Source organism: Lepidochelys kempii, chromosome 24 (assembly GCF_965140265.1).
Source record: "Lepidochelys kempii isolate rLepKem1 chromosome 24, rLepKem1.hap2, whole genome shotgun sequence".
NCBI lineage: Eukaryota > Metazoa > Chordata > Testudines > Cheloniidae > Lepidochelys > Lepidochelys kempii.
This window is the reverse complement of record NC_133279.1, coordinates 3,142,811-3,168,480: the sequence shown is the minus strand read 5'-3', so window position 1 is coordinate 3,168,480 and position 25,670 is coordinate 3,142,811. Positions and strand designations below refer to the sequence as shown.

The 25,670-nt window shown below is 46.6% G+C and overlaps 1 protein-coding gene across 1 annotated transcript; it reads left to right on the top strand.

Moving 5' to 3' along the window:
• LOC140902488 (natural killer cell receptor 2B4-like) lies at window positions 1-25,008 on the top strand. The gene is made up of 8 exons (XM_073322611.1): window positions 1-221; window positions 13,369-13,689; window positions 13,779-14,075; window positions 17,131-17,241; window positions 17,770-17,843; window positions 21,715-21,780; window positions 23,313-23,348; window positions 24,832-25,008. Exons 1-8 carry the CDS (start codon window positions 173-175, stop codon window positions 25,006-25,008), a joined length of 1,131 nt encoding a protein of 376 aa, XP_073178712.1. The 5' UTR covers window positions 1-172.
• Window positions 25,009-25,670: the final 662 nt, after the last annotated feature.

Sequence of the window (25,670 nt, the reverse complement as noted above, 5' to 3'; positions counted from 1 at the left end):
AGCAGAGGAAGTCGTTGACCGACAGTCTTGAAGGAGTCTCTTTTCTGTCGCTTGCTGTCAGAAATTCGCCTCCTCTGTCATCTTGGAGTGTCAAGAGCAGGGAGGGTAACATGAAATATTCCAGCTATTAACAGCGACCGGTGCAGCTGATTCTCTCTTCTGGAACCAGATCATGAGGGTCTCCTTGTGCCTGCTGCTTTTCTGTGTGGTACATGGTGGAGGTACGCGGTGTTAATTTTTACAACAGGTTCGAGGGAACCCTGTTAATTCACCAGTCATGTCACCAAGTCTGTGCAACAGACAGGAGGGGGGGCTTCATGGCTCAAGAGCTCAGTTGTAGGCTGCAGAACTCTTCACCTTGAGGTTGCCAGCTTGGTGGCCATGCAATAAGCTTGGGGGGGGGGAGGGGGGTCTCAGTCCCAAACGGACAAAACAGCCACTGAAGCTGGGTCTGGTTATCTCCCCTTGTTGGCACCTCAGCAGAACAGTCAAGGGCCAAAGGCACGGCTCCCCTCCCTCAGCCCAAGAGCAGGAGGGGGGAAATGGACGGTGAGGGGGAAGAGGGTCTGGTCTTTTAGCTAGATGATAGAGCAGTGCAAAGGGAACGGGAGTGCAGGCAAAAAACTGGCCCTTTGCATCTTAATTTTCTTTATAGCACTGCAGTGAACCATGGGGATAATTACAGAGCAGCACCCGGGCAAAGAGCAAATTGTGGGCGTTGACTTTAACCCCATTCTCAAGGGTGATAGAGAGAGAATCTATTATACATCTATAACAATTCCAGAAGCGTGTCCTCAGATAGGGTAAATCAGCATAGCTGTATTTACTTCAGTGGAATGATGCTGATTTACATGCGGGGAGAATCTGGCCTCTTGGTTTAGCTAAGCTCTGCCATGGGCTTGAAACGTACCATTTGCAAACACGTATATAGAAAAAAAGCTACCTGAATGTTTGCAAACAGCAGCTAATCAGAAGGTGCATCCAGGATCATTCAAAACTGCGAGTTGAGTTTGGCGAGTTGTTTGCGCTTGGGGTTTCACACCATTGAAACAGCTCTGCAGTGGAATAACCGACCTGAATTGCACAGAGAGAACAACTTTCTTAAACTCTAGGGACAACGCTGGTGATAAAGTCACTGGCCTAAATCTTCCCAAGTGACGAGTGATTGGGATGTTTCAATTTCTAGAGGCCTTCAAGGGATCTGTCCTGAGCAAGCATCCTCTGAAACCCAGCTCCCTTTGAGGGCTCTCGAGTCGGGCACCCACAAACAGAGACATCAGAGATAGCCCCTCACTCTTAAAATTCAGGCTGATTCGTATCATGCTGTAAGCTCACCTGGGGCTCTGCACATCATTTTGTGTCATGGCTGTTGAGGGGAACGTTTTCAAAAGCACCTAAATCCCACTGGCTTTCCATAAGACGTAAGGACCAGATTTTCAAAGCTGTTTAGGTGCCTAAAGATGCAGAGAGGTGCCTAGAAGAATTTTCAAAATCATCCTGGCACCTAACTCACATAGGCACTTAGGTACTTTTGAAAATCCCACTAGGGCATCTCAGCACCTCTGGGAGTTAGATACCTAGGGGGACTTTCAAAGTCATCGTGGCAACTAGCTGTATCTTTAGGTGCCTAAATATTTTGGAGATATGGCCCTAAGTGCCTAAATCACTTTTGAAAATGGGACCTAGGTTCCTAACTCACTTGAATGCTTTGGAAAATTTTACTCTGAGTCTATTTGTGTTGCAACATTTTTGGAAAATTCTGCTTTGTGTTCTAGCTCCCCTTGAAACGAGGCTGTCTGTAGGCTCCTAGGGCACTGTTTACCCATCTGGGATAATTTCGATTTACTTCAATAGCAAGCTGCGGCCAGTGCTTTATACTCTGGGGTGATTTGGGTGGGTGGGCTGGCAAAAGATAGGCTGCAGGCATGGCTCCAGAGTGGGCTGATCTCTGAAGACTGGGTGGCGTAGCAGGCTGGTATGGGACCGCAGAACCTTTCCCTGGTTCAGATCTGGTGCAGGTCTGTAATGACGGACAGGTATCATCAGCTGGAAGCTGCTTGGTGGGCAGCCCACTTCTCAGAGTCCACATCACAGGGTTGTGCCGCAGTCCTCGTAGAGGGACCAAAGAGAGCCTGCAAACTCCACCATCCCTCTCACTGCTTCAGGCTGATCACTTTAGGGCAGGTCTGTGGGGGAGCATGGGGCGAGCTTGCATTACCCCTGCTGAATCAGTTCTGTGGAAGCCTGTTCGATAGTCCTTCCATCAGATCAGGGCCTGGATTAGCAGAGGATTTGGCAAATGGTTCGAGTGAACAGATGTGGTTTAAACAACACCCTGTCAGCCAATTCCTGCTCCCAGTAACACCAGTGTGAATGTTGCATTGGATTTACATCGGCGTAAATAGGAGCAGAATTCAGCCCAGTGTCTCTGTAATGTGTGTCTATTACTTTTTCTGCACCAGGGTGCACGCTCGGGGCTGTGCAGGCAAATCAAAATGCCTTACCTCCTCTGAGCCAAAGAGTTTAGTTACTAAAGTGGAGAGCCTCAGCTGGGGCCAACTGAAATCACCTGAGGGATTTCCATGGAGCTGTGTCGACTGACACCCGCTGAGGATCTGGCCCTTAAAATATTAGACACAACACAAGGGAGAAGAAGAACAGGGTAATCGAGGAAAGGGAGCAAGACTGCAAAGATAAGATCTTGCGGTTACAATGGTTAGTTGTGTCCAGTCCATATGGTACCTTCTATACATACGGTACGTATTATACATACACAGGGTACGGAGGCTCAATTCTCCTCTCATTTCCACCAGTTTTGCACTAGTCCGACTTCCCAGGGGTTGTTCCCGATTCACACTGGTTTCAGTGAGAAGCAAATCAGGCTGGGTGTGATCCTCAGCAGCTGTTAATCCATTGCAGCCAGCCGTGCTATGCCAATTTACACCAGCTGAGGATCTGACCCACTGTCTTTAATCTGGTGTGTATGTGAGTGTGTGTGTGGCGGGGGGGCAGGGAGAGGAGAAATAAATCTAAAAAAGAACTGTTCAGTCCCAGAAACAGGACATGTTTCTAAAAAGCCATGATTGGAAAGGGTTAACTATAGCCTGGCAAGGCAGCCCTTCCTCAGGTGATGAGCCCTTATGGAAGCAGTCAGGATTAACAGAGGATCTGGCAAAAGATTAGAACAGAACCTTACTTGAAAACTGAATTCCCATGGCCTGGCTGTTCACACCATCACACAAGTGGCAATTAAACAGCAACGGGTTGGGTTAGGGTGGCCCCATGGGTAGGGCCCTACCAAATTCACAGTCCATTTTGGTCAATTTCACGGTCAGAAGATTTTAAAAAATTGTAAATTTCATGATTTCAGCTATTTAAATCTGAAATTTCACGGTGTTGTAATTGTAGGGGCCCTGACCCAGAAAGGAGTTGTGTGGGGGGTCACAAGGTTATTGTGCGGGGGGTCACGGTACGGCTACCCTTACTTCTGCACTGCTGCTGGCGGCGGCCCTGCCTTCAGAGCTGGGCGGCGGGAAAGCTGCAGTTCCTGGCCAGGAGCCCAGCTCTGAAGGCAGGGCTGCCGCCAGAAGCAGCACAGAAGTAGGGACGGCACGGTAGGGTATGGCCCCCCTTTCTTCTGTGCGGCTCCCTTATGAGCTGGGGCCTTGGTCAGCAGCCCTCGCTCTCTGCCGAGCTTTTCAGGCAGCGCAGAAGTAAGGGTGGCAATACTGTGACCCCCCCCAAATAATCTTGCGACCCTCCCTTGCAACTCCCTTTTGGGTCAGGACCCCCAATTTGAGAAACCCTGGTCTCCCCTGTGAAATTTGGGCAGAAGATAAATGTTCAACCTGGAGAAATGCAGCTAATATATCTAGGGTGTTAACAAGAATCCTAACCCACTAAATGTCATTAGTACTGGGTTTCCTTACGAACAATGATCAATAGAATTGTGGACAATACAAGAAGGTTTCTTAAAGTGGCAGCAAAGAGGGTCTCAGATTGTTGTGTCTAACAATTGGGAATATCCCTTTAAATCCAGGGGTCCAGTGGCGTTGAAGAAATTCATCTTCCCCTTCCTTCCTTTCTCAGTCATTGTGGATAGCAGCCATTTCCCCCGCGTCAATCAGGCCTGTAACCTAAGCATCACCTTCAACTCTGCAGATCATCACATCCAGCCTGGGTCTGAATCTCACTGATTCTTCCCATCGATAGGGCCCTACCAAATTCACGGTCCATTCTGGTCAATTTCACAGACATAGGATTTTTTAAAACGTAAAGTTCATGATTTCAGATATTTCAATCTGAAATTTCATGGTGTTGTAACTGTGGGGATCCTGACGCAAAATGGGGTTGCGGGAGGGTCGCCAGGTTACTGTAGGGGGGGTCGTGGTACTGCCACCCTTACTTCTGCACTGCTGGTGATGCCGCTGCCTTCAGAGCTGGGTGGTAGGAGAGCGGCGAACGCGGCCAGTGGGAGCTGCGATCGGCCGAACCTGCGGACGCTGCCGGTAAACAAACCGGCCCGGCTCGCCAGTGGATTTCCTTGACAGGCCGCGTGCCAAAGGTTGCCGATCCCTGCTCTGTATAAATCCATGGTACGCCCACATCTTAACTACTGTGTGCAGATGTGGTCGCCCCATCTCAAAAAGAATACATTGAAATTGGAAAAGGTTCAGAAAAGCACAACAAAAATGTTTAGGGGTATGGAACGGCTTCCGTATGAGGAGAGATTAATAAGACTGGGACTTTTCAGCTTGGCAAAGAGACAGCTAAGGGGTGGTACATGAAATTGCAAGCCCATTAGCAAGAATTTTTAATGAATCTGTAAACTCAGGGATTATACCATATGACTGGAGAATTGCTAACATAGTTCCTATTTTTAAGAAAAGGAAAAAAAGTGATCCGGGTAACTACAGGCCTGTTAGTTTGCCATCTGTAGTATGCATGGTCTTGGAAAAAAATTTGAAGGCAAAAGTAGTTAAGGAAATTGAGGTCAGTGGTAACTGGGACAAAATACAACATGGTTTTACAAAAGGTAGATCGTTCCAAACCAATCTGATCTCGTTTGAGAAGGTAACAGATTTTTTAGACAAAGGAAACACAGTGGATCTAATTTACCTTGATTTCAGCTAGGCATTTGATACGGTTCCACTTGGGGAATTATTAGCTAAATTGGAAAAAATGGGGATCAATGTGAAAATTGAAAGATGGATAAGGAACTGGTTAAAGGGGAGACTACAACAGGTCATACTGAAAGGTGAACTGTCAGACTGGAAGGAGGTTACCAGTGGAGTTCCTCAGGGATCGGTTTTGGGACCAATCTTATTTAATCTTTTTATTACTGACCTTGGAACAAAAAGCGGGAATGTGCTAATAAAGTTTGCGGATGACACAAAGCTGGGAGGTATTGCCAATACAGAGAAGGACCGGGACATCATACAGGAAGATCTGGATGACCTAGTAAACTGGTATGCATCCGATGAAGTGAGCTGTAGTTCACGAAAGCTTATGCTCAAATAAATTGGTTAGTCTCTAAGGTGCCACAAGTACTCCTTTTTTTTTGCGAATACAGACTAACACGGCTGTTACTCTGAAACTTAGTAAACTGGAGTAATAGTAATAGGATGAAATTTAATAGTGAGAAGTGCAAGGTCATGCATTTAGGGATTAATAACAAGAATTTTTGTTGTAAGCTGGGGCACATCACTTGGAAGTAACAGAGGAGGAGAAGGACCTCAGAGTATTGGTTGTTCACAGGATGACTATGAGCCGCCAATGTGATATGGCCGTGAAAAAAACGAATGCGGTCTTGGGATGCATCAGGCGAGGTATTTCCAGTGGAGATAAGGAGGTGTTAGCACTGTTATACAAGGCACTGGTGAGACCTCATCTGGAATACTGTGTGCAGTTCTGGTCTCCCATGTTTAAGAAGGATGAACTCAAATTGGACAAGGTATAGAGACGGGCTACTAGGATGTTCCAGGGAATGGAAAACCTGTCTTATGAAAGGAGACTCAAGGAGCTTGGCTTGTTTAGCCTTAACAAAAGAAGGCTGAGGGGAGATACGATTGCTCTCTATAAATATATCTTAGGCATAAATACCAGGGAGGAGAGAAATTATTTAAGCTCAGTACCAATGTGGACACAAGAACAAATGGATATAAACTGGCCATCAGGAAGTTTAGACTTGAAATTAGACGAAAGTTTCTAACCATCGGAGGAGTGAAGTTCTGGAACAGCCTTCCAAGGGGAGCAGTGGGGGCAAAAGACATATCTGGCTTCAAGACTAAGCTTGATAAATTTGTGGAAGAGATGCTGTGATGGGGTAGCCTAATTGTGGCAATTAATTGATCTTTGACTATTAGCGGTAAATATGCCCAATGGCCTGTGATGTGATATTAGATCGGGTGGGATCTGAATTACTACAGAGAATTCTTTCCTGGGTGTCTGGCTGGTGAGTCTTGCCCACATGCTCAGGGTCTAGCTGATCACCATATTTGGGGTCGGGAAGGAATTTTCCTCCAGGGCAGATTGGCAGAGGCCCTGGGGAGTTTTCGCCTTCCTCTGGAGCATGGGGCATGGGTCACTTGCTGCAGGATGCTCTGCACCCTGAAGTCTTTAAACCACGATTTGAGGACTTCAATAGCTCAGACACAGGTTAGGGGTTTGTTACAGGAGTGGGTAGGTGAGATTCGGTGGCCTGTGCTGTGCAGGAGGTCAGACTAGATGATCATAATGGTCCCTTCTTACCTTAAAGTCTATGATTCTAGGTATGATTGAGGTCTATAAAATTATGACTGGTGTAGAGAAACTAGATAAGGAAGTGTTGTTTACTCCTTCTCATAAAACAAGAACTAGGGGTCACAAAATGAAATGAATAGGCAGCAGGTTTAAAACAAATAAAGGGAAGTATTTCTTCACCCAACGCACAGTCAACCTGTGGAACTCCTTGCCAGAGGATGTTGTGAAGGCCAAGACCATAACAGGGTTAAAAAAAGAACTAGATAAACTCATGGAGGCTGTTAGCCAGGATGGGCAGGGATGGTGTCCCTAGCCTCTGTTTGCCAGAAGCTGGGAATGGGAGACAGGGGATGGATCACTTGATGGTTCCCTGTTCTGTTCATTCCCTCTGGGGCACCTGGCATGGACCACTGTCAGAAGACAGGATACTGGGCTAGCTGGACCTTTGGTCTGACCCAGTAGGGCCATTCTTATGTTCTTATGGGTTGATGCAAAGCAAAATATTTTTCTCCGTTTAGTTTTTGGGTGTTTTGCTCTTTTTAAAAAAAGAAAGAAAATCAAGGTAAATTTCATTTTGAAAATGCCTCAATGAACCAGTTTGACGCTTTCAACTTTCCCCCCCTTTTTGACCAAAACTATTTGCCAAATTCGACCCACGACAAAAAGTCAAAATCTTGAAAGTTTTTGCAAACAGCAAACCAAAACAAGAAAGTTGGTTTGGGTCAATCAGAATGCTTTGTTCTGATAGCTTTGAAATGTTTTATTTTCAATTTTGACCAATTTTTATACTATAATTACCTTAAGTTTTGAAACAAAAAGTTTTTTTGAACCAGGGAACCAAAATGTTTCATTTTGTCAAAATAGGGTGCAACAATGTAAAAAACTTACTTTTTCAAATTGAGAAATTTGTCAAAACCGCCACTTTCCCGTGAACAGAATGGATTTGACAAAGTGACATTTTTTTAAATGGGAAAATGTCTTGTTGCAAAATTCCCAACCAACTCTGCTAGAAACTTCTATTTTTTGCAAACTGGAAGGGGGGGATTCTCACCTAATCACATGATTCCGGGAGCTGGGGCTTGAAGGAAAACACTAACTATCTTGAGTTTCATGAAAAATTCCAAGAGCTGGCAATGCTGCTAGTTACCCTGTCTTTCACTGCGAGTTACCCTGTCTTAGCACATTTGTCAAAGTATTCTAGTCCGACTCCAGGCAATGAGCTATTTAGTTCCTCTGAAACCTCCAGGATTGGGGCCCTGTTGTACTGTATGAAAAGATTTTTAAAAAAGACAGACCCTGCCCCTGAAAGATCCCAGTCTTGTCTATCCCCTTTCTCCAGTGGGTATTTGGGTATTTTTTTCTTTGTAAGTGGCACAAATCCTGCGTTGAACTCCATTAGTGTTGACTTCTGCACCTCCGGAGTGACTCCCTGCAGTCAGGAAAATGCCACCTGAGTACAGGGTTCGAGCAGAACCTGACATGGGATAGGACCCATAGGACTGAAATACATCTCTCTTCTGCAGTGGAAAGAGGACTCTGGAAAGCTGTACTGGCTGAAAGAAACCCACAGGTGATACTTGTCATGCTGTCTGGAGTGGCTCACGACCGTCAATGCTAACTTCAGGGCAGACTGTAAAGAACCAGGGCACAAACACCAACTGGTTGTGGGTTCTATACTTAGATTTCACCAACCAAGTAACACATGTCAACTCCTCAGGCCCTAGAGCAACCTTAATAGGGAGCCCCAGACGGTCCCCTTGGGCACTCTGAACTATCTTGCCACACAGGCACACCTACCTCTGTGATGAGTGGTCTGGTCTCTTACACTAAAAGTCACAGGAGTATTCAGGTAACGACCAGTCACTTACCCTAGGTCAACCCAAAGACAACACCTGTAACCAACCTTGTAACAACCTAACTAAAGGTTTGCTAACTAGGCAAAAGAAATGAGAGTTATTGACAAGGCTAAAGCAGGTGAACATACACAAAGGGTAATAGAAGCGTCTGCAATAAGCAAACTTGTACGTCCTTTAGGGCTAACCCAAGCCAAGCAGCTCGGCGGATCTCTCATTTATGTGTAGGAATCTTTGCTGCTCAGAGTCCTGACAGCATAAAGAGATCAATTTCTTCTAAACAGGCATTTTTACTCCCTTCCCCCAACGTTCAAACTCTGATGGGACGTGTGGGCTTGCACACGTCTCCTCTTCAGGGTGTGGGGGAAGCAAAATTAACAAAGGCTTTTATCCACAGTGGTTTGTCTGATGTCTGTAGACCTTGTGGTGGTGGGGAGGAGAGAACCCTGCTTGTGGTAAACGAGCAGTTGACACTTAATATTGTTTCTCTCCTCACTGTGGGGGATCTACAGTCTCAGCAAACTTAAGAGTTACAGAGCAAACATTGAACATCACCTTATGGCATGGGAGGCAGATATTATAAGTAGGATTAATACATGCTGCGTCCTACAAGCATTCCATAAAGTCTGGACACATTCTTCTGACTCTGCTATCGATGGTAATAACATTAACACACAGGTGAGCCAGGAGAGTTTCCTGCTCTGCATTTGTCAGCGTTCAGGGAGGCCTAGGGCATGGGCTGGCACCTGGTCTGCCAGTGTCACAAGACACATCAGCAGTGAATGAGACAGGCGCAGCAAGGGGCAAGCAAGCTGATGTGCTTTGGAGATGCATATGCAGAAGTATCAGGTCATGGAATGGAGAGGTGATTGTGTGTTGCTCGGTTGCTAGAATATGCGGTTCAGTGTTCGATCATTCAGTACAGGAGAGTTTACAAACTGAAGGGAATTCACAGACAAGCAGCACAAATTATCCTGGGGCCAGAAAAGCTCATTTGTGAGGAGAGATTAAAAGAGCTAAATATGTAGGGCCCGAGTTTCATTTTCACGAAGGTCTCTTTATAACATGCTGGCCACGTTAAAGGGGCCGTAAGTAGATGTAAATTACAGTCGCTCCCCTTTTAAGGCTGCTTTACTCTGGCAGAGGGGAGTAAAGTGGCCTTAGGGTAAATGAGCAACAGGCCCATAGCTGTGTGCTATCCATGGATAGGGCTGTGGAGTGGGAGCGAGTGAGAGCAGATCTTCATCTGGTGTAAACTGACATAGCTCCATTGCCTGCAATGCGGCTGTGTTTTCTGATTGACACCAGCTAGGGATCTGCCCCACTTCCCCCCTTCCAGGTTCTGTTCCCAGCTCCACAATGATGCATACTGTCAGTCACTTCCCTGCTCTGTGCCTCAATTTCCCCACCTGTAAAATGAGGATAATGACGCTGACCCACTTTTGCAAAGTGCTTTGAGATCAATGGATGAAAAGCCCTGTTATGAAAAACTGGTTCTTATTTATTACAATATTCAGTTTCTTAAAGAGTAAACCTAAGTTTTGGTGTCATACTGAGCATGGGACAATACTTATTCTAGCTTCTTTCTTTTGATTGTGTTCATGTAATTCAACCTTGTCCTTGTGGCTATTTATGTAAAAGTGTGTGGGGAAGAGAGGGCAGGGGGCTGCCAATAGGATTGTCCTGGAGTCTTCAGGAATTCAAGATTAATCTTTAATTAAAGATTGTCATGTGGTGAAACCTTCAAGAAAAATGTCAAACCCGAGGAATACCTTCAACCCCAATTGGCAACTCTAGTGTTAAAGCTAACACTGACTCTGCTCTGTTTTGGAGAATGCTGTCTCAGGGAGACAATCAACCTGTGAGTTAAATGCAGCTCAGGCTGTCTGCTGAGCAGAAGACGCACAAAGGTGTTAGCACAGACCACAGTAAGAAGAAAAGGAGGACTTGTGGCACCGTAGAGACTAACCAATTTATTAGAGCATAAGCTTTCGTGAGCTACAGCTCACTTCCTCAGATGCATATCGTGGAAACTGCAGCAGGCTTTATATATACACAGAGAATATGAAACAATACCTCCTCCCACCCCACTGTCCTGCTGGTAATAGCTTATCTAAAGTGATCATCAGGTGGGCCATTTCCAGCACAAATCCAGGTTTTCTCACCCTCCACCCCCCCACACAAATTCACTCTCCTGCTGGTGATAGCCCATCCAAAGTGACAATTCTTTACACAATGTGCATGACAATCAAGTTGGGCTATTTCCTGCACAAATCCAGGTTTTCTCACATCCCCCCCACCCCCATACACACACAAACTCACTCTCCTGCTGGTAATAGCTCATCCAAACTGACCACTCTTCAAGTTTAAATCCAAGTTAAAACCAAGTTAAAGAGTTGTCACTTTGGATGGGCTATCACCAGCAGGAGAGTGAATTTGTGTGGGGGGGTGGAGGGTGAGAAAACCTGGATTTGTGCTGGAAATGGCCCAACCTGATGATCACTTTAGATAAGCTATTACCAGCAGGACAGTGGGGTGGGAGGAGGTATTGTTTCATATTCTCTGTGTGTATATATAAAGTCTGCTGCAGTTTCCACAGTATGCATCCGATGAAGTGAGCTGTAGCTCACGAAAGCTCATGCTCAAATAAATTGGTTAGTCTCTAAGGTGCCACAAGTCCTCCTGTTCTTTTTGCGAATACAGACTAACACGGCTGTTACTCTGAACACAGACCACAGTGTTATTCTAAGCCCGGCCGGTTCGAGGCAGTGGCTAAGTGTGTGATTCGCTGTACAGTGGCCAGCCCTGGGTCCTGTGGGTTGAAGTGAGACCTCACTTCCACGTAGACCGCTTGCTAGGCTGCTGTATGGGAGGCTCAGTCCTCTATGTGACTAAGCCACCGTGAGTCTGCTGGAAACGGGCAGCTGAGGGTTCTCCCTCTTTCAGGGGAAGTCTTGAGTGAGTAAAGCCAGTGTAAGGAGTGTGTCAGGGAGGACCGGGAAAGGGGCATGCCAGGTGCAGGAGGGGGTGGGGCAGAGCCCACAAAGCTCCAACAGATGCTTGGTGGCACAGGGTAAGTTAGAGCAGCCCTGAAGCTGGTCTAAGTTACGTCAGGGACCGTTCCAGTCTCTGGGATGCCCAAGATAAGCAGAATGGAAGGATCCCACGTACCCACCTGTCCCCACAGCTGAGCCAAATAGAAACTGAGTACAACTGAGGACTGAAGACCAGAATCTTATTTACGCTCTCAGGCAGCGTAAAGGGGCCTAGGTGTGAATGAGACTCAGGCCCTCTGTGTCCTGCTGTGGCTGCCTGCCCCACGGGAAGTGGGTCTAGGAGGAAAGCGTCTGTAACAACGGCGCTGTCCTCGCACCGGGCACAGCAGCTTCTGCCCTGCACCTTGGTGGGTGCTGCTGGAAGAGGGAGGCTGGGCTTGATGGGCCAATGATCTGCCCGAGTGAGGAAGCTCCGGTCCCAGGAATCCTGCTCACCCCAGCGGCTTCTTCTACTTCCCCCCTGACAGCAGCTGTGAGGGGAAAGAGGGAAGCTGTTTAACAGCCCCATTTGCACACGCCTGTCCCTCCTCTGAGGGTCCCTAGAGCAGCTTACCTGCGCTGCTGGCTCGGAGACAATGGCACCTACTTCACCACACACAGGAAAAGGCAGATGAGCAGAAAATACTCACGCTCTTGGGGGTTATTTTTCAAGAGCTTTTCAGTTTGACGCTTTGCAGGAGCGGCTAGCACCTAGGGGCTGCTCCGGGGCTGGTGTGAAAAGAGAGCGTGGGGCTCCGTGCAGCTTCTGGTGGAAAGGGGTCCAAGCTACAGTCCATAAGACCATCCCACTTGGCACTGTCATCTAAATGCTAATGAATGAAAGCTCATTTCTCAACCTTGGTGACCGACTGAAGAAAGACTCCAGGGCCCGGATGAGCCAGGGAGACTGAACGTCTAGCCAGGAGTATCAGTGATGATATTCTGGTAGTCCCCAGGGGCCATCATGTGTGGCTGAGTGGATAGAACATTGGGCTGGTATTCAGCAGACCTGAGTGCTTATTTCTAGCTCTCCTGCTGAGTGACCCTGGGCAAGCCACTTCCCTTCCCCATGCCTCAGTTTCCCCAGCTGTAAAATGGGGCTAATGAAACTGACCTCCTTTGGAAAGCACGTTGAGATGTACTGATAAGAGCCAGGGGTTATTAACATGTGGGATGCTGCACATACGCAGTCCCTGCTCCATAGACCTTACACTTTAAATAGACAAGACAGAGATTGGAAGGAAAGAGTAGCCCCACTTTTAGGAGGGAAACTGAAGCACAGATACGTGAAGCGACTTGCCCCAGGTCACCCCTGGAATCTGTGGCTGAGCTGGTCACACTGAACCCAGGTGTCCTGAGGCCTGGCTCAGTGCCTTAGCCACAAACCCATTCCACCTCTCCAAGAAGCGTGAGACAGTGGAATGGATGGGGTTGTGGATCAGCGTCCCCAGGGATGTGGTGGAAACCCCTTTGCCCGTGACAGTGAAAAGTGGGGTGGAGCAAGGATTGAACTGGCCATTGGGGCTGACCCCACCCGGGTGCAGGTCAATGCTGATGCAGCCGCTCTGTGGTTTAATAGAGGACTCCAAGCTGATCAGTTCAGCACCGTTCACCAGCACTAAATTCCACACACCTAAGCCAGGCCAGGAAGTGATCCTGTTTTAGCCCATGTTTCCCTGACAAGCTTGGGACCCAGTTAACCCTTCACTCACCTGCTGTTTGTACTTTTTAACCTCCAGGTTGCAAAGAAATGGAAGTGGCCGCAATTGCAGGGGAATCTGTCCAGTTACAGCCAGTGAAATTGCCGAAGCATTGGGCAGAAATCACCTGGAGGGTCGCACTAGGCTCAAAAGAGACGTATCGGCTTGTAACATTTAATAAAAAGGAAGCCCATGACCTTGGGTCAGCCCCACATTTTATCGACAGAGTCACTTTCCACCATGAGAACCTCTCACTGCAGATCAATCCCGTTAACAAGTCAGACAGTGGCCTCTATACCTTGGAAGTTGACCCTGGAGGAGGCCGAGTCAACATCACAAAGTTCTGTGTCTCTGTGTTTGGTGAGTAGCAAAGATCACGTTTTCCCCAGTGTGTGTCACTGACGGCAGCCACCTTCCTCAGCATCTCTCACCAGGGTCTCTCCTTTCAGATCGAGTCCAGCAGCCAAACCTCATGGTGCTCTCTGCCCACCAGGAGCTCGGCCAGTGCAACATTACCCTGTCCTGCTCGGTGCCTGGTGCTGACACAGTCAGCTACAGCTGGTCCCAAGGCATGTCCCGGATCCTGTCTGACAGGGACCATCAGCTCCCTGGCTACCAATCCCTGCTGCACGTAGTGATTAATGCAGACAGCGGTGACGTCTTCTACCGATGTAATGCTAGTAACCGAGCCAGCTGGGAAGCAGACACTGTAGATGTCAAACCATTGTGCAACTCCCCAGCCACAGGTAAATATATGTGTGGATTTATTGTCTTCTGCAACTTAGCATTTGAAATGCATGGGCCTCTGGGTCTGGGAGCAGCCAGAGCTCTGGTGGCTAGTTGCATAGGTTTCAGTGATACTCGTGTGTTTCCACTAGTGCGGATCTTGCTCTCTTTGACTAATAGCTCTTATATAGCATGTTTCAGCTGTAAATCTCCAAGCACTTCACAAAAGAGGGCAGTTTCATCACCCTCATCTTACAAATGGGGAAACTGAGGCACAGGGCAGTGATATGACTTGCCCACCTTCACATGGGGCAGCTGGGAAGTGAGGTACAGATTTTGGGATAGGTAGAGCTCTCTGGGAAACATTTCTCCCCCCTCCCCGAACACGGAGAAAATTTACACAAAATAACAAAATTGTTTCAGTCTCAATTTTCCACAAAACATTCATCAATAAACCAAAACCCAAACATTTTTGGCCAAGGCCCATATTTTTTGATTTGGGGTTTTTTTTCCACACAAAACTCAAAATTTTCCATCGGAAGCAGATGCTCTTCATGAAAATATTTTATATAACCCAAAAAAAAAAAAAGCAATTTTCGGTCAAAACACACGTGAAGGAAAATTTTTGACCAGCCCTTTATCCAGGATTGGGATTTTCAAAGAAGCCTGTGTAAATCCAGCTCCCAAACCCCAGCACAGAGGGGCCTGTGTGCGAAACAGTTTAGAACAGGGTAAAGCTCGTCTGCGAAGGCAACAGGTTTTTGGGGCTGGTCCAAGCCCATGGAAGTTCCTCCTGCGGGATTTAAGACCCACCACAAACCTCACACTACCTTCTGTTCCCAGTGCAAGGGGCACGTGGTCTATACATGTTTGCAAGTAAAACCACTGGCTAGGGAAAAGGATCTGGGGGTTACAGTGGATCACAAATTGAATGAGTCAACAATGTGATGCCGTTACCAAAAGGGCTAATATCATTCTGGAGTGTATTAACAGGAGCGTAGTATGTAAGACACGAGAGGTAATTGTCCCACTCTTCTGATCATTGGTGAGGCCTCAGCTGGAGTCCTGTGGACTGCTCTGGGCACCACATTTTAAGAAAGATGGGGACAAATTGCAGAGAGTTCAGAGGAGAGCAACAAAAATGACAAAAGATTAAAAAAACCAGACCTGTGAGGAAAGATTAAAAAACACCGGGCTCATTTAGTCTTGAGAAAAGATGGAGGGGGAGGGGGGACTGACAGCAGTCTTTAAATATGTGAAGGGCTGTTATAAAGAGGTCTGTGATCAATTGTTCTCCATAGGACAAGAAACAATGGGCTTAATCTGCAGCAGGGGAGGTTTAGGTTAGATATTAGGAGACACTTTCTAGCTCTAAGGGTAGATAAGCTCTGGAACAGGCTTCCAGGGAGTTGTGAAATCCCCATCACTGGAGGTTTTTAAGAACAGGCTGGACAAAATCCTGTCAGGGCTGGTCTGGATTTATTTGGTCCTGCCTCAACGCAGGGGGCTGGATTTTATGACCTCTCAATGTTCCTTCCAGCCTGACATTGCAGGGATTCTAGGATTCAAATAGCTCATCCCAGTAAAGGGATAGGCAGGGATACACCTGCCATTTCAGATGTCAGTGCTCCCAGTCCCTGTGAAGGAGGGTTGAGCTGGTTAAGTAGTAGGATGGCAGACCTCAGGAAAACCAGTGGTGCTGTTCAAGGGAACAGACTTGCTGTTATTCCTCTTGATTATGGGCTCTTCAGGAAGTGCCTCTTTGCTATAATGATGATTGCAGTCGCACCTACAAAGCCCCCGTGGAACAAAACAAAACACAATTGAAAGTTTCCTCCCAAATGAAATTAAAATTTTAAAAGTTGCATTTTATGTCGATCAAAACATTTCATTTCAATCAGATGAGAACATTGTGTTCCTATTTGACCTTTTCAACTTTTAAAAAAAATAGCAGAAATGTGTTTCAGAATGAAAAGCCAAACATTTCATTCTGAAAATGGCATGTTTTGACATAAGAGGAAAAATGAAGCCTTTTGATAAAATTTCACTGAAATCTATGGTGTTTTTTCAAAAAATGACTTTTTTTTGGTCAAACCTTTTGAATGAAACATTTGTGACCCACTCTAGTCTCAAGTATTGTAGTGGGTGATGTCCCTATAGAACTAGAAGTGAGGGAAAGAGAACTGATTGGCCAGCCAAACCAGCAATCATCCAGAGAAACAGGGGAGGGACTTCCTTTCTCTGCAATGAACTCTGGGTAGGAAACCCCTTTATAAAACTCCTGACTCCCTCTGAGCAAGAGAGTTGTAGGGCTGATGAAGAAATGTCATCTTACCTGGAGGAACCTGGCCTGTGTAAGACACAGTAGGGAGTATTTTGAGTGAGTAAACAGGCTGCTGTCAAAACGTCTATTTTGTTGGTTTGGTATTTTTATTTAAAAATTTTGGTGGTTTTTGTTTTTGTTTTATTTTTTGCTAAAAGGCTCTGAATTGGGCCCCGGTGATCAGCTTGGACAGCCTTGCTGCTGCACGTGGCCAGTAGCATGCTAAGGGTCTGAGTGGTATGTGTTTGAGCATCTCTGTAGAAGGCGTTACGTATGGTTATCTGCCGTAGGCTGGTGTTGCAAGCTCTCATGATTTTGTTGCAAGTTTTATGACCTTAAGCATTTTCATTAAAGCCCCAACTCCTAGAGTCAGGCGACAAGGTGAGACCCTCAGCTTTCATTTTTTAAAAAAGTAAGTTTCTAGCTATCAATGGGTGTAGGAGACAAACATGAAAATATGACCCAAGTGAACGCGAAAGGATTGGAAGCCAGAGGGCAAAATAAAAAAAACCCAACAACATGGATTTTGTAACCCAAACTCATGATTTTATTGAATACCAGCGGTTGGCAATATTTCTCAGCAGTCTGTTGGGCTTTGTGACAATTAATCTATCATTTACCAAAGCATCTACTGCCCATTAACTAACCCATCATAAAAATGCTATAAAGTAGGGTGGAGAATAAGGGTCAGGAAAGGCTCTGGCATTCTGCAGTGTAACGAGAACTCAGCTTTTCACGTTTCTCTCTTACAGACTTTTTTCAGAAAGTCCCACTGTGGGCAATTGTTGCTGCAGGGCTGGGGCTGCTGCTTCTGCTCACGATGCTCACCCTCATCTTCCTCTGCAAGCATTGGAAGAAGCGAAGTAAGTGGTAAAAGGATGCTCATCCAGTAGAGGAACGTCACCTTCAGGTCATGAAAGCAGGTTAACATGAGACCACATACGGATGGCGGAGAGCTGTCTCTGCACCGTCAGTCATCCCTGCTGACACTTGTGTTACACTGGAGGTCAGGCTAGATGGTCACACTGGTCCTCTGACTCCATTCTGGACTGAAAATCTATGAATCAGACACTGGCCCTGTAAACCCATAGTAACCCCCTGAAACTGCCTCCTGTCTATAGATTTTTTTTTTTTTTTTAAACGCTCATCCTGATTTACTGCACTGCAGCCAGACCCTGGGGTAGGAGGCCAAGAGTCTTAGAGGAAATATCACTGGGACCAGGGTGGGTGGCTCTGGGAAACATCAGGGTTGAGAGTGATCTGTTAGTGGCAAGCTGCCCACACCCTGGGCAACCCTGAGCAGAGGGCTTTGCCTGGGGTAACTTTCACCCTGTGAGAATGGGATGTGATGGGGTCTCTTGCACAAGTTGCTTTGTTCTGTCTCTTCAAAGGTTCCTGCAAAGACGGTGACCCACCCCTCACCCTCTACGAGGAAGTGGAGGACTCCCGCACCAGAAGACATGCTGTGAGTCCCGAGGGAATCCCTTCGTTTTCTGCCTTTGTAGGCAAGGCCGGATCAGTGCTGTTACAGCTCACCTGGCTTAATGATGGCAAAGGCTGAAACCTTTCGCAGAGAGTGAGTCTCATGGAGTGCCACCCTGCTTTGGCAGAAAGACCGGATATCCCCGACAGCCTTCCCACCTAGATCAGATAGAAAACCATCCCTAGGAACATGGGAATTGCCAGACTGGATCAGACCCAGGCCTGGCTGGTCCAGTATCACCTCTGCGAAAGTGGCCAGCACCAGATGCCTCTGAAAGAGGAAAGAACCCTTCTCTAGGCAGGGGTGGGATAACTTGCTCTCAAGGAAGGCCTCATTTTCATCACTAATAGTCCGAGATTGGTTTAAGCCCTGAAGATGAGGGTTTTTATCCCTTCCAAAGTTCTGTTTGCATTAATTTTTACAACTCTGAATATCCTTGTTCTCCATATAAATGTCTGCCAACCCTCTTTGACTCTTACCAGCTTCTTGGCCTCAATGACATCCTGTGGGAGTGAGTTCCACAGTATAATTATGCATTAATTGAAAAACTAGTTCCTTTTATTGGCTTTGAATGTGTCACCTTTCGCTGTCATTGAGCATCCCTGTCTCAACACAAGCACAAGGAGAACAGACTTCTGAGCTAATGCCCTAGAAAGCCCCACGTAATAATACATGTGGCAGGTTGGATCCCCCATCCAGGATGCCACCTGAGGTACTGGGATTTCACTGAGCCTGCCTGCTCCACTAGCCTGGGCTCCCTCTCTCTGTTTTGCTGAATTAGGCTCTCTGGCCTCTGGCAGCGCCAGACACAGGTAGGGGTTCACAAGTTGTAGAATCACACCGTCTGCAAACAGCTCTCTGAGAAGACTCGGCTAGGAAATTGCCCAGGACTCAAGTGCAGCTCCCCCCTGGAAAGTACACCCAGAATAATATCGTCTTTCTCTGTAGAGAAATCTATACAACGTAAGCTCATAAATCCACCCCCTCCCTCAATGTGGAGAAAGATATGCACAGCTTCCCTCTCCCTTCCCCCCCCAATATAAATTGCACAAACAGCTTTCCTCCCTCTCCCCAGATATGAATTGCACAAACTGGATTTTTGGAATAAGTTCCAAAATCCAGTTTCTGCAATTCATATCTGGGGGGAGGGAAGCTGTGCATATCTTCCTCCACACTGAGGGAGGGGGTGAATTTATGAGCTTACGGTGTATAAACTATAAAAGGTAAATTGTAAGTGATAAGAGATTACTGACCAAATAAAACAAAACACGCAAAGTGAGCTTAAGATCTTAAAGAGACAGGTTTCAAGAAAAGAGAAAAGGAGGACTTGTGGCACCTTAGAGACTAACTTCAGAGTAGTATTCTTTTTGCGAATACAGACTAACACGGCTGCTACTCTGAAAGGTTTCAAGAAGTAATTTCTCACCCTAAATGTCCTTTTAGGAAAGTTGCAGAGTTCCTGGAGCTTAGAGTTCGTTATTTCTTTTTACAGACTGGACCCCTGTCTTAGTCTGGACTCAGCCCTTGCCTTTCCCTCAGCTCAGTTCCTTGGTCTCTTCAGATACTTTCAGCAGCCTTTCTTCTTGAGCAGGAAGGCAATGGAGAAGAGTCCTGTTTGCCTTAATTCCCAGCCGTAAATAGAATTTACGTAAGGCGGGAAGCCTTTGTTTCCAGTGGAAAAGTACCAACAGTATCCAAGGGGGCACTTTTTACCAGATGACATGATCACCTGATCTTGCAGTGTCAAAGCAACCATGAAACCAGGTTTATTTGCAATGTCCAAAGGAAGGAACTCCTGGAAGATGGGGATCCACATCTTTGAAGACTCAGTGTCTTTTTCCTAATAGCCCATTAAGGCTGATTGCTTATTGTCTGGTGGGCGTCTCCAAGTATAACCACAGTTATAATTGTTACATAATTAATATCTCTAACTCCAGATAGAGAAATGTTAAATGCATACAAATTGTATAATCGCATTCAGTAAATTATAACCTTTCCAATGATATCTTACATGAGCCATCTTGCATAAAACGAGTCTTGGGGCACAAGAAAATGTCAATGGGACAAGCCACCCTGATTGAATCATTGGCCCTCCCACTTGGTAAGGCAACTCCCATCTTTTCTTGTGCTGTATATTTATGCCTGCCTAATGTAATTTTCACTCCATACATCTGAAGAAGTGGGTCATAACCCATGAAAGCTTATGCTCTGATAAATTTGTTAGTCTTTAAGGTGCCACAAGACTCCTCGTTGTTTTTGCTGAAACAGACTAACATGGCTACCCCTCTGAAACTTGCATAAAATTTATCTTAATTATGTCATATTCATATCCTAAGCATATTTCTGTAAAGAATATGGAGCATCCTGGCACCATACGTAACTTAGCACTTCTGGTGCTGCCTTTTACCTGTGGATTACAAAGCACTTTTATGAAGTCAGGTCAACATAATTACCCCCATTTTATGTATGGGGAAACTGAGGCACAGAGTGGGGGAAGTGACTTGTTCAGGGTCAAAGCTGAGCATGAAACCTGGGTCTCCTGATTCCCACTCCAGTGCAATTTTCACTGGACTGTGTATCCAGTTGGGGTGACTATAATTTACCTGAAGTTTCGAATGCCATGCTCCACCCCAGAGGGGGCTGCCTTGCAGTGGCGTGGGAAGTAAACCCTGTGTATAGTGTAAACATAGCTTTTCAGTCCTGCAGGATAGAAGTGCTATAGAAATACGCTTGTAAGATTTGAAATAAGAAATATATTTTCCAGATAGGTCAATGAAACGTCTATCAACATGCAGGATTCATTCATAACCACCTGCTGCCACCTTCTGGCCAGTTTAGAGCATAGCTGCTCCCTTTCTGATCCTCTGCTGCCCCCTGGAACTCATTTCATCTCACTCTTTTGGAGCCTGCCACAGACTTAAAATACTTTCCCTGTATTCGTCTCGTCTTTCCTGTTTTGTTACATTTCTTGGATAAGTGGAGCTACTGTCAGATGAGCAATGGGGTTTTTCAAAATAAAAGTACAGATATTTAATGTATAAAAGCAGCATAAAAACAGAGGTAACATTGTTGGTTAATGTGTATATGCACCACTGTCCTCTACTGACTGGAATCAGAACTCACCCGTGTGTCATAGGCCCTGTACTGCTATTTGCTAATGGGGATTTCCCTTTAGCTCAGGTTTCAACGACGGGGACTCTGAGCTCTATCCCTGCTGTCACTGAGATGTTCTAGGTGACCACAGATGTGTAAGAGTGATCGCTGAAGGCCTGACCAAATAAGTAAATGTGCTACTTCGTTCCAAACAAGCTGTAGGTGATGAAGCTGCCCCTCCCCAGGGGGAATGGCCAGACTGAACCTTGTGGTCTGGAGGGCATGTTTGTCTGTGGAAAGGTTCTCATGACTTGAGTCCCCTCTGTGGCCTCTTCACACTGTATGTCTTAGCTTTGTGAGTTTAGCTTTAAGGAGAGATGGGATCCAATGCTTTATGAAACCCCAAAAAGATTAATTCTGCCACATTCTCGCCATCCACTTCTCTTGTATCTGTTTTTAAAAAAGCTGATCAAGTTTTTTTGGCATGACTTCTTCTTTGCAGTCCCCCAGCGCTGGTTGTCATTCATGGGTCCATCATCCTCTAGCAACCTGAGTCAGAGCTCATTGAAGTGGGTGGAATGGTTCCTGTTAATTTCATTGCACCTTGGATCTGGCCCCAAAGGATGGTTGAATTTTATTCTCTCAGCAGTTGAGCCAGTGATCCTGATTGAAGAGACAGGAAGGAAATTAAGTCCCTTATTTTTTTTCCCCGTGACTAAGATATTTAAACCAACCTGGTTGTTTTTTTTCCCCTGTACAGAATGGAAATGCACAGGGAAGAACTGTAGGAAACACCATCTACGCTGAGATCAACTGCAACCTGAAAGTAAGCGCCCAGTGGTCCTCCCAACCCAGGTTCACTCTGCTGCTTTCAAACCATAGGTTTTGTTTTACATCAAGCTACTCCCTGTGCAGACGTATGGATGAAAGGAGACACCTCTTAGGCCTGTGGGACCAGATCCTCTATTGGTGTAAACTGACATTGCTCCATTAACAATTTACACTAGCTGAGGATCTGGCCAATGGTTCTTGAAGAATCATAGCAATGCCATGCTGGAAGGGCCCTTGAAAAGTCATCAAGTCAAGCCTCCTGCACTGAGGCAGGACCAAGTAACCTGAGACCATCCCTTGTCCAACCTCTTCTGAAAAACCTCCAGTGACAGTGGATTCCACAACCTCCTTCGGAAACCTATTCCAGAGCTCAATTCCCCTGAGAGTTCAGAAAGTTTTTCCTACTAGCTAACCTGTTGTCTGATTTGTTGAGTGGTTATTGATTATATTGACTTAAGAATTTCCAGCTGATCACTGATTAGATTTGAGGTTTGAAAGGTTCTGGTCCCAGTATCAGCACAACAGAATGAAGTTCAATGTCTGGTTGGGAACCTGGACATGCACAATATCGCACTCACCTGAATGTTCCTACCCTCAAACATCCACAGCTGGTTTCTATTCCTATTCCTCGGGTTCCCTGATCTCACTTTACTCCCCAGATCCCCTAAACACAATGTTATCAGTTCCCCAATAACTCTGGGTAACTCCCTTATGCTCAGGCTCAGAGCCCTCCAAGCCTTATGCTAACTACTTAAGGGAAATATCTCACAGGTGTAGACCTGTAGGTTCCTCATATCACTGTTCCATAAAATACCTTCAGGATAGTTCTATGAGCTAGAGACTGGAATCTCTCTTGCTGCCGATTAAGCCCGTTACTACTTGGCCTCCCTTCATTGGACATGGAGAACCATTGACCCTGTCCTCTCTATAACAGCCCTTAACAGATTTGAAGACTTATCAGGTCCCTTCTTTTCTCAAGACTAATCCTGCCTAGCTTTTTAACCTTTCATAAGCTCCTCCCTGCTTGGTCATCTGCAGATTTTATAAGCGTGCTCTCCACTCCCTTATCCAAATCACTAAGGAAAATATTGAATAGTACCAGGCCCAGGACTGGCCCCTGTGGGCCCCCTGTCCAATTCTGATAGTGAACCATTGATAACCATTGATTACCTTCAATCCATAACATTTTTGCTCTGTTCAAGTTCTAATCTAACTGTAATTCTTTCCTTGAACAGCCCCTGATAAAGGGCTATATTCTAGTGGTTTGTGCTAGTCACTGGGATACCTAGTCTTGAATCTCGGCTCTCCAGCTGACTCACTGGGTGAGTGAAGTGTTCTGAGACCTAACGACCAGAAGCACTACATTATTAGTAGTACAAGGATCATTGGGTCAGGTCCTCGGCAGGTGTACATTTTGCATAGCTCTGCTGAAGTCAATAGAACTATGCTGACCTATGCCAGCTGGGAGCTGGGCCCTTTGTCCATCATTTGCTCTTCACTGATGTTGATTGTCTTGACTTTCCCCAGGCAGCAGACTTCACGGTGTATGCTGCTGTCCAGAGGGTGAGTATGTCTTGCTATGGCGGTAGCCATATCTGGGCAAGCCACAGTGAATAGCCGTATTGGGTTCTGAAAAGGTTTTCATACTACGTAGCTAGGCCCGCTAATGTGTGAGGGGTAAACTTTCAAGGGGCTTGGCAGGATTTCCCATCCATGTTAATGGGAGTTGTAGCCCCATCGGTCCCAGGATATATGAGATGGGGCGGGGGAGGCCATCTCTTTTATTGGACCAACCTCCACTGGTGGAAGAGATGAAATGCCGAGCTACGCCGAGCGCCTCTTCAGGAGCAGGTCTGGGGATGCCCATCAGTGTGAAAGCTAAATACAGTTTGGGGTGGATTGTTAAGCATAAGGGGTCAGGCATGTTGTAGGAGGCCCCCTGAAATGGAGCGGGCAAATAGGGTGAGTTCGTTATACAAAAGAGGTTTGAAGGGGCCATTAAAGGTCAGCAGGCAGGTGTGTGTTACACATTGTTGACCTGGACTGGAGCATTGCATGATTTGCACCTTTAGGCTGTGGTTTACAAAGGGCCCTAAGGGAGTTAGACACCTGCGGTGAGATTTTTCAAAAGGTATTTAGGTACTAATGATACAGATAGGTGGCTAGTAGGTGTCTAAGCTTTTGAAAATCCCATCTGCATTTTTAGGCTCCTAAATACCTTTGAAAATCCGGCCCAAACTTCCATTGACTTAGGCCCATTTGAAAATCCAAGTTGTAAAGGTTGGAGGGCAACATTTTCAAAGGCACCTAATGACTTTGATGGTCCCCACTGGGACTTGTGCTACTGACATTAATGGTGAAGTCCTGCCCCTTCTGAAGTCAATGGAGCCAGGATTTCACCCCATCCTCTAACCTTGACGGTTTGGCTAGGTCCCACTGCCAGTCGATGGGAGTCCTGTTCCTACGTCATGTAGGTGCTTTTGAAAATCCCAGAGCCTAACCCACAACGCCCAGCTCAGGGTCTGCCCATCAGTGGTGGAGGGATCGCTTTGTCCACATGCAATCCCCGGATGGCCCTGCAGCAGCTACGTAGCTATTGATAACGTGGCCCCTTAGCCAGTCCTGTGCGTGGAGGTGGCAGAACAGGAGTTGGGTCTAAGGTGAGCACGCAGCTGTTTGGTGGACTTGGCATACAGATCTCCACCAGCCTTGAAGGGGTCCCAGGGGAAGCACTCAGCACTTGGCAGGATCTGGCCCTTTGCATGTCTGGCTTTGCTTTGCCATTCTACACCCTGCAGCCCCATCCAACAGGGGCATGAACTGTGCTATTTAAGCTCCTGTCCCTTTGGAGTGTTACCCTTCCTGGTGGAATAAGGGTCAAAGCCCTTTGCAGCCCTCGTTCCCTGATGGCTCGACGAATAGCGAGGCAGATTGATTGCTGAGTAACAAACGTTCGCACGTGTCCTTGCCAGAGCATCGCAGGGAAGCTGGGATTTATTGCTTGGCTTATGGATGCCATAACCAACCATGTTACTCTGCTTCACAGCCGCCTTCTGTTAAGAAGAAGAAAATCAATCCGTCCTTGATCTCGACCATCTACATGGAGGTAACGGGTGTGCTGCTCCGATCCTGCCACATTGAATCCCTGTGGTGCTCGAGGGACAATGAGCCCTACCAGCAGCTGAATGTTCCCTCCCCCACCAGAGCTAAGAGTGGCCACTAACCTCAGGGCAAAATGCTGGATTCCTCCCTGTGACCTCATTCCCTGTGGTGGTGAGAGGGAGGGAGTGTTTACCCCTCCTCCAGCTCCTCAAAGGGAAAGAGAGAGGAAAATTCCATATAGGTGTGGGCCAAATTCCCTGCTGGTGTAAACCAGCTGTAATTCCATTACATCTGCTGTCACCCTGGTTTCAGTGGGCTCAGATTCTTACCTGGTATAAATAGATGCAGTCCATGTTGACTTATGCCAGCTGAAGAGCTGGCCCCATATGTTTATTTCTCCTGTCTGGGGCCTGATTCTTCCACTGCTGGGCATGAGCAGCTTCCACTCGCTCCGCTGACAGCGGCTCCCCTCCGGCTGCTGCTCCATTTCAAAGCAGCGCGAGGCGGGCCTGCTCGCGCAGAGCTGGTGCTGACTCAGTCTGACCCTGTTCTGTTGAAGGAACCTCAGAAGCTGCTATTCCCTGCAGCCTGTTCTCCAGGGCTCTGTCCCTTCCTCCAGGCAAGCCAGCTAATGTAGGCTAACGCTCGCAGCAAGGCTCTGCCTTTGGCTTCAAAAGCATTGCTGAACAGCCTGCTAATTATATAGTGAATGACGCAAGAACAGAATCATCAGTCTTGCATCACCTGCTTGCCGCTAGATACCAATGAACATCTTTGTTAAAA

Bases quoted from the DNA above. Each gene is read 5' to 3' on its own strand.
- LOC140902488 (XM_073322611.1), top strand. From the start codon at position 173: ATGAGGGTCTCCTTGTGCCTGCTGCTTTTCTGTGTGGTACATGGTGGA. The intron at 17,242-17,769 runs GTAAGTGGTAAA...GTCTCTTCAAAG, and splicing joins CAAGCATTGGAAGAAGCGAA to GTTCCTGCAAAGACGGTGAC. The intron at 17,844-21,714 runs GTGAGTCCCGAG...TCCCCTGTACAG, and splicing joins CCCGCACCAGAAGACATGCT to AATGGAAATGCACAGGGAAG.